We start from the raw sequence: 8148 nt of genomic DNA on the forward strand, positions 1-8148 counted from the left end.
GACAAAAATATTTGCTTGCCTTTTGTACAAGAAATGCACTTTCAAAGAAACCTTCATCCCTTAAAGACAGATACATACCCGCAGTAATATAAATGGACAGAGGACTCAAGATTGTTTCTTTGTTTTCTATTTTTATTAATATGATTGTGTATGGAGTAAGTCAACTCACAGTTCTGAAGAAAGTTCTTAGACTAAACCGGGGAGATGAGGAGGCTACAGTATGTCACTAATATGCAGATTTATGGTTTGAAAGCACAGTAAACTCTAAAAATCGCCTGTCTACTTCCTACATGGGTTAATTAATACATATATTGGACTGTGTTGTGTTGCTTACCACTCTGTATCTATATAACACCATGGTCAGTCATTACACTCCATTGTATGTTAAGTATACTATGTAAATACTATGAATTGTCCAAATGTGCTGCTTTTCTCTCCTATTAGGCTAATAGCATCCAAGCATCCGTTACTAAAATCATGTAGTACTCTCATTCCTTCAATTGAAAACCACTTATGTTTATTTGCCATCTGTAGGCTTTTAAAACTGGTTCAGTGTATTTTATTTTTTTAATGTCAAATATGTTCCCTACTGGGAGATAAAATATGTTAAGTATAACATGTAATTAAAAAGATTAATAAATTGAAGTCTTTAAAACAAGAATGTAGTTTGTTATTCAATCACGTGTCAAACGTATGTTCTGCCTCAATATGACATTTGACATCTTGCGTAATTATCATATTGACTTAAAAGTAACTACATCAATGCATGTTCATCAACATTATCATAATGTAGGTCTTGTTCCCAAGTTCGAGCAAAATCACCAGATAAGAAACCGTAGGTCTTTAAGACCGAGTGAGAGCTGAGGAACCACATTCCATAGCATTAAAAAAGGACTCTTTATTGTGGTGATGAGTGGCTCCACGCCTTCCTATCTCACACAGTTCGGCTAGCTCGCACGGAGGAACCTTCGCTCGTGATTTACACGCCTTGTCTCGTGAGGACAGAGCTGCATTCGCCTGTAGACTTATGTCAAGGTAGCGATCGGATACCTGAACCTTCTTGTTGGGAATTCCACAGTTGCCGGGTGGAATGAGTTTTATCAAAAGTTGGAGACGCAACTCTAAGAAAAATGAGACCACAGGGTGAGTATTTTTCAAGTACTGAAAAAAGAGTCCGGAAAGAAAAAAAGAATGTCACTGAGAGACAAGCTGCTTGTGAACATGATGAAACATTAACACTATATACTGTATTAACGTAGCGTCAGTGAAGCTGAGGATGATGACTTTAATTGGTGTGCTGTCTGGTGTCAGAATATGCATACAGGTAATGGGAGAAGTCCTTCCTTGTACAGTCAGCTGATTTGAATACAATGTCTCTTTGAAATAGTCTATCGTACTAGTGATTTAAATAATCTAATCATCAGACTGAGATTCGTTCTGCTTTAGTCCTCTTGAATTGACGGTTTGTATTTATGCGATATTTGAAAGCGACACGTAAGTTTATCACAAGGGATGAACTCCGAGTAAGAGCACTCTTACTACACTCACTCTAACATTCTCCTAAACGCTACCACTAAAATATCTATGTGAAATCTGGTAGGAGTATATTCCTCCACGGTGATTCTCCAGATAAATCGTCGCCTTTAATTTACTTGTACAACAGCCGCTGGCGTGTCCCTGTGCTTTCTGCCTGTGTCTTGTCAAATTGCCAACAATCAGTAAACATGAGATAATGACATTTCCCCCGTCCACTTCAGGTAGGATGGTCTGCCTTGAAGGCATAGATAATTTGAGAATGTTTTAATTATTCGACCTGTAATCGTTTTTGGTTCAGCAGTGTCAGCTTTATGCAGGTCTGTTCATTATCACTTTCTTGAGGTGGGGTATTTGCCTACCGTGTTTGCTTTTCCCCAAAGAAATTGTATTGTATTGTATTGTATTGTTTTTTAACAATACAGCTCTGTTATTTATTGAATTAACTTATAGCCTTGGCCAAAACCACAGACTTTTATTCATAACTCTTTAACTGATATAGCAGTCTGGCATAATTAGTCTCACAAAGACATAAGGAATCTCACATGCCTGACTCATTCTAGGGATAACCTGCAGGTAAAGGCGATCCCAGATGGCAACAACTCTCCAACACGGTATGTCATCCTCAGACCAGCAAACATGAATGTCCTCTGCTTCCGCTACCTTATGAGAAGTACTTTAAATTAATTAAAACCACTTATTGTTTTTCACCCATCATTATGATCATGGTGTGACCTTCCCAAAGAGGGCAAAAGTAACAGTTTGGGTGGGTCGAAACCTTTACTTTTTGAATTATGTTTGACCTATGTTTACTCCTGAAAAAGTCCCCCCCCCCCCCCCCCCCCCCAATTGTCATTGCATAATTCACACTGCATTTTGGCCATAATACACTTTTTGTTTTTCAGGTTGCCTGTCGTTAGCAGTGAGGAGCTGGACTCCGTCATCACAGATTTCAAGTAAGTTTGTTTTTCTCTCTTTGTTCGAATGTAGGCCAGACCATTCTACCCCTGCATCAAATGTATGTGAAATGACTCGTTAGTTCATTGTAAAATGTATGGAAGATTATGTTTGTGATAAGCATAGACAGAATCATTACACAACACAAATAGTTCAGTTTGATCCTTTCCATGCTGAGATTTTCCTTCCAGTAACTCACAGGCTGGATCTGGATATTATGTTACGCACACAATGGAGGCTTTTCACTGTAAAAGTGCAGATAGATCGCCATTTTCTCTGTGCTCAATGGCTCTCTTCTCACCCCTGTTTTAGGTTACAGTTGCCAGACAACAATGATGGACTCGCAACTTCTCCACCATCTAAGAGGTCAGTGTCCTTGTTTTTATTCTGTACCTGCCTACCCCATCAGCACGCCCCTTCGTCCTGGCCTTCCTCTACACCTCTATTATGAGGCAAATCTGCTCATTTCATCTTTCCATGGGAATCCGATTTCCTGAGTAACGTTACATCAGTCAGCAGCAGAGTCTGTATGACTGAACCTGACTGCCCCTGAGCACAGAGTTTAGGGCAGACGCAGCTACTATAAATAATCTGCGTTGCCCTATATTCCACTCCTGCCAGTTTAACAGGCCTGTCATCATGTGGGCGTCGTAACCTCCTCCGGGTGGACTAGACCTCAGGCAGTGAGCAGTAGAGGCAAGACGAACAGGAAGTGTGTGTTTTTGCCCGAGGTAGGCTAATGGCAGTCCCTTATGGAGGGGCAGGCATCCCGCAGGACGTCCCTCCCGTGCTGATCCACCTGTCAATAATTTAGTGCCTTTGACTAACAGGGCCCCTTCTCCACTCACACACCATATGGGCATCTCCCAGCATGCTCCTCTTCGTGCTTGGGAGGGGGAGCAGGGTTGGGAGGATTACTTTTAAACTGTATTCCGATACAATTTACTGATTACCTGTTAAAAATTGTATTCAGTAACCTAATCCAAGTATCACAATATTAAAGTAATGTAACTTGATTACTTTCCGTTACTTTTGGATTGCCAATGCCAAATGTGCAAATAAAGATAACAGAAAAGAGACATCACTAGCCTTGTTCACTGTATATTGGTGGTTTTCTCCATTTTGATGTCTGTGATGGAAATAAATGCTGAAAAACATTGGTCCAACCAAACCAGACAAAGATATGCACTGCTAGCGTCAGAAACTGTGCAACTCAATGGTCACATGCATTTCATGAAGTGGTTGTGCTATCCACAAAGCCCTCCTATAAGGGCACACACCAGCTTTTTTAGATGACATACTTTCTGCCTTTGTGCAGTAGTAGTGCTATATAAATAACATCTGGTGTGGGCGTCCTACTTATTGAGGAAATGAACTTAGTATGCTACAAATATCAAAATGTACTATATTGTCATAGCTATGTGTTAGACAACGAACTGAACTCAATACTAAATATGTAAAGCTCTTTTTATGTGCCACTGTATCGATTGGAATGTCAGGATATCCTTTTGGGCCCAAATGCAGCATTTCATTGAGATATTTTACTAGTGAATAACACATTATTTGCGACAACACAGAAGAAAGTATGAACCATTGAAAATAAAAAATAAACCGGTCAGCCCCCACTTTTCTTACCCGTAGTTGAACACTCTCTCACTGTCAACAGTTTTTACAAACAAATACCTTGCATAATTTTACACTTTTTGCCCAATCCCCTTTGCAATATGGCGTGGGCCTGCTGGGCGGAAATGTGAACTAGTTCAGTTGGTTGCCCTGAAAGAAAATGAGCATCAGGGCCGTGGTTTGTGGTTTGATGTGTGCATATACAGTATGTCACGCCAGCGCTGAACTCTGCTCCTGCAACGCCCCCTTCGACTTCAACTCACACAACTCCGTCTCATTCACAATCACCGGAGTACTAATCACACACACCTGTCACCTCTCTACTTAAACCCTTCACTCCCCTCACTTCGTGTCTGACCTCGAATCATCATAAGATGGCTTTCACTTAAGCGTATTCTGTAAGTCAACAGCACAATGTTACCTTAGAAAAGAAAATGAGGAAACCAAGTTTTAAGAATTAAACCTGCCCTCTGCTCAGAGTTTTTTAAAGACATCTGCTTGTCATTATGAAAATTCAGCCTACAGACCTACATTGAAAGTTCACAACACCACACGACAGTTTACAAAGCATAGGCTAATACAAAATAAAATCAGCACAGATTTACAACATCCACAGTATTTTTAATGAATCAAGGGTCCACTTTCTGAACTGTCAAAGAAAATACATTCTTAAAGTAATTACTCACAGTAGGCCTACAGGTTCCAAGTTAAACTATAGGGCGGACCTACAGAGTAGTATAGTATAGTAGTATAGTTTAAATATGCTGTTTGAATGTTGTTTAAGTGAAAGTCGCGGTTAAGGTGTGCATTTAACTTACATGTAGCCAAGCTTTGTTAATAAACAGATATTACTAAGTCACACACCACGCTGAAACTTCAATTAAACTGCCACGAACATATTTCGGTCAGGGGTTTGTGTTTTATCCAAACACGGTCATTCCAGTTATCACAGTGTCTGTGTAGACATTAGCAGTGTTGGTCTTGCCTGTAAATGCTTCATGAAATTTGATGTGGAGTCCTTGGACAACGACAGTATTTTCTCCGCAGGGAGCCATGAGGTGCACTGCACTGTTATGCTCTTCCCACTTTCAGCTTCGAGGACAAAATAGTGTCGATATTTCCAGCCAGAGAAAGCATTTTTTGAACTCGAGGTCATCATATGGACTTGTAGTTTTCTCTGTTGTCTTCTCGTGACGTGTTGTAAAGTGCGCATGTGGATGATAGTATAATGTTCTGCATTTTAAAATCTATTTGTAATCCTGTTAATTTGTAATCCTGTTAATCTCAGTCAACATCTGATGCCTGAATGCAGTTGTTGCTCTCTCTTGATACTTTGATATCCTTTTTTGTCGTTTTTGCTTGACCGTGTGAACCCTAAAGTTGGTCACCTTGTCATGGATTCGGCACCCTTATATGCAAAAGCATGTCGCATTTCCGTTCTTCTCGCCATTTTTCCTAATGCCAACCCTGCTGTGCAGTCTGATTGAAGTCCCCAGGCCCTCCACCGTCAAATGCCAGTGACTCTCCAGCTAATTCACCGCTGCGCCTCTGCCATTCTCCGCTTGCTTCATTAACACACACAGCGAGAGCCAGGTGAGCCTCGTCTCCCCTGACAACAGAGATGAGAGCTGCGTCATCATGGAGGAGACTGTGCTGAGGCGTTGCCTGTGTGGACACTAAGGCATTATAGCCCTCCACATGCACCCTGGTTTGGTTATATTATCAGACAGAAAATCAGCTTAGTGTCCACTGTTCTCTGTGTTTTTTGGGAGAGAGTGTGCTGAAGGCACTTTATTGGAGGACTGTTTGAAGGACTTGTGTCAACATTTAGTAGAAAGAAAAGTGTCTGAGTTCATCAAGTGTTTTAGACTTGCTTTTCTGTTAGGTAGTGAAGTTGTTCAGAGAGCTGGATATCATGAGAAGATTTGTTATGTGTAATGTTAAGTGACCTTTGAAAACTTTTTCTCCTTATTTATCAGTTTTGCAGAAGGTTACCAGATTTAATTAATTTAATCGTTCTCTCTTTCCCTCCAACTTACCTCTCTCTGCCCATACTCTGAGCTAAATAAGCACAGCTGCTGGATGCCTCACCACACAGTGATATTCTTAAGCTTATGGTTTTTGTGTGAACCTAAGCATCGCATCAGCAACTGAGCAGAACAGAAATCTAGTCAGACTCTACTGACTGTATGGTTGGCTGAGGCAGAAGCAGCAGCTCTGCGTGACTAGAGGGGAGGATGTGTTAGCGTTAGCTTTAGCTTAGCTTACTGCTGTTGTTGCTGCTGCTGCAGAGTCACGTCAGGCTAACACTGCAGCAAAGGCTGGGAGAGATACGACATCCTCTTACAGGCTTTCTCTCTCTCTCCTGCTCTCTCTCACACACACAAGCTCTCTCTCACTCTCTCTATCATAAGCTCTGTCTCTCTCTCTCTCTCCCTCCCAGTTTCTCTCTGTTACTCTCTCCTCCAGCTCCTGACTGTCATTCTCTGTCCCGACCCCCTCTGTCCACTTTCTCTCTGCCTGTCTCGCCCTCTTGCTCCATCTTCTCGCGCATTCTGTTTCCCTTGACTTTCTCTACTCTCTCTCTTTACCCTCTGTCTCTTCTCTACCTCTCTCTCCTTCTCTCTCCTTCTCTCTCTCTCTCTCTCTCTCTCTCTCTCTCTCTCTCTCTCTCACACACACACTCACCCTGTAGCTAGTCAGTTATTGCCTGCTCCAGTGGCATAGCCTGCAGGAGGAAGAAGTTAGAAGTTAGTGCCTTCGTGTGCTCTCATCCCCAGAAACCCTTCTCGTGTCTGCTGCGTCTCTTCATCCCAGACTCTGGATTTACCGTCTCAGCTTTGCAAGTCATCTCTGGAGCCATTTCAGAATTTTTTTGTTGCCTCGGCCGGCGTTATGTTAACATCTGACTAGTGTCCTGAGGAACATGGACAGCATTGCTGGGCTCCTCGACCAATCAGAACGCAGACCACAACGTGTAGCGCGACCGTGGTAATGGGAAGAGGAGGGACTAGAACAGGAAATATGTGAGTGACTCTGTGTGTGTGTGTGTGTGTGTGTGTGAGAGAGAGAGTGTGTGTGTGTGAGGGGGCGGAGAATCAGAGGTGGAGGAGGGGGGGGGGCGTAATGTTAAGTTTTTCTATGTGTGTCATCCCAATCTTATTAAGAGCTGCGTTCCTCTTCCTCTTCTTCCCTGTGCAGCCGGGGGAAAAGCTCAAGCTCGTCTCTTCTCTTCTCTTCTCTTCTCGTGTCTTCTCGTCTCTTCTATCCTCGTCTCCTTCCCCAGGCCACACTCTCAGTCGTGCTATCTGTTTCTCTGCGTTTTCTCGCCTGTTCTCTCTCTCTCTCTCTCTCAATCTTTGTGTTTGCTCTCCCACTCTCATCCCTCTATCGCTTTGCCAGATGAAAATGTCAGGAGAGACAGAAACTCTATCTAACGGGTAAGAGTGAGCTGAGTTTGTATGTGAGAGGAGAGAGAGAATGACGAGAGTGTAAGGAGGCAAATTGATGTGCGTGTGCTTGTGAGTGTGTGTGTGTGTGTGCGCTTGTGGACAGTGTTCCTGTGCTCTATCAGTGTCGTAGATTTCTTACAGCACCAGAGCACCGGCACAAGTCAGAAACCAGAAAAACTGGCCTGAGTATTTCAGTCCGATGCCTCTTCCGTTTCGTGCTTTTTCTCCTGAGGATCATTGTGTTCAACTAGGCCTCCTGTTCTGCATTGTCACTGTTAGGAGGGACTGGCCTGTTGTTTAGGTTACATGAGACACCATTGTGATTAGTTACAATGCAACTCTGGGGAATGCTTTGGGGTTAAGGTGTGACTGTGTGAATGCTGTTCTAGTTCTAGTGTGTTTTAGTACAGTTTTGTGTGTGTGTGTGTGTGTGTGTGTGTGTGTGTGTGAGTGTGTGTATGTGTGTGTTGTGTTTGTCAGGATCAGCGTGTTTGTGAATCAGAGAAGGTGATGATCGTAGTTGTTCAAGTTACCCTCCTGAGAAATAAGCAATTCAGAGTTGCTGACTTCATTTGATTAGGCA

At 42.6% G+C, this 8148-nt stretch overlaps 1 protein-coding gene across 4 annotated transcripts in view; it reads left to right on the forward strand.

Annotated features, from left to right (window-relative positions):
• The first annotated feature begins 914 nt into the window (after positions 1-914).
• The window catches only part of ttc39a (tetratricopeptide repeat domain 39A), a 28294-nt gene continuing 21060 nt past the window's right edge, over positions 915-8148 (forward strand). Inside the window, exons 1-4 of one of the 4 annotated variants that reach the window (XM_031574620.2) lie at positions 915-1143; positions 2097-2147; positions 2439-2489; positions 2803-2856. In XM_031574620.2, coding sequence (XP_031430480.1) covers positions 1091-1143; positions 2097-2147; positions 2439-2489; positions 2803-2856 — 209 coding nt within the window. In that variant the 5' untranslated portion in view covers positions 915-1090. Of the gene's footprint in view, positions 1144-2096; positions 2148-2438; positions 2490-2802; positions 2857-6558; positions 7140-7285; positions 7554-8148 lie in introns of those variants that run through there. The other 3 variants (XM_031574621.1, XM_031574622.1, XM_012821554.3) reach the window with 3 other exon arrangements.

This window comes from Clupea harengus, chromosome 10 (assembly GCF_900700415.2).
Source record: "Clupea harengus chromosome 10, Ch_v2.0.2, whole genome shotgun sequence".
NCBI classification, from domain to species: Eukaryota; Metazoa; Chordata; class Actinopteri; order Clupeiformes; family Clupeidae; genus Clupea; species Clupea harengus.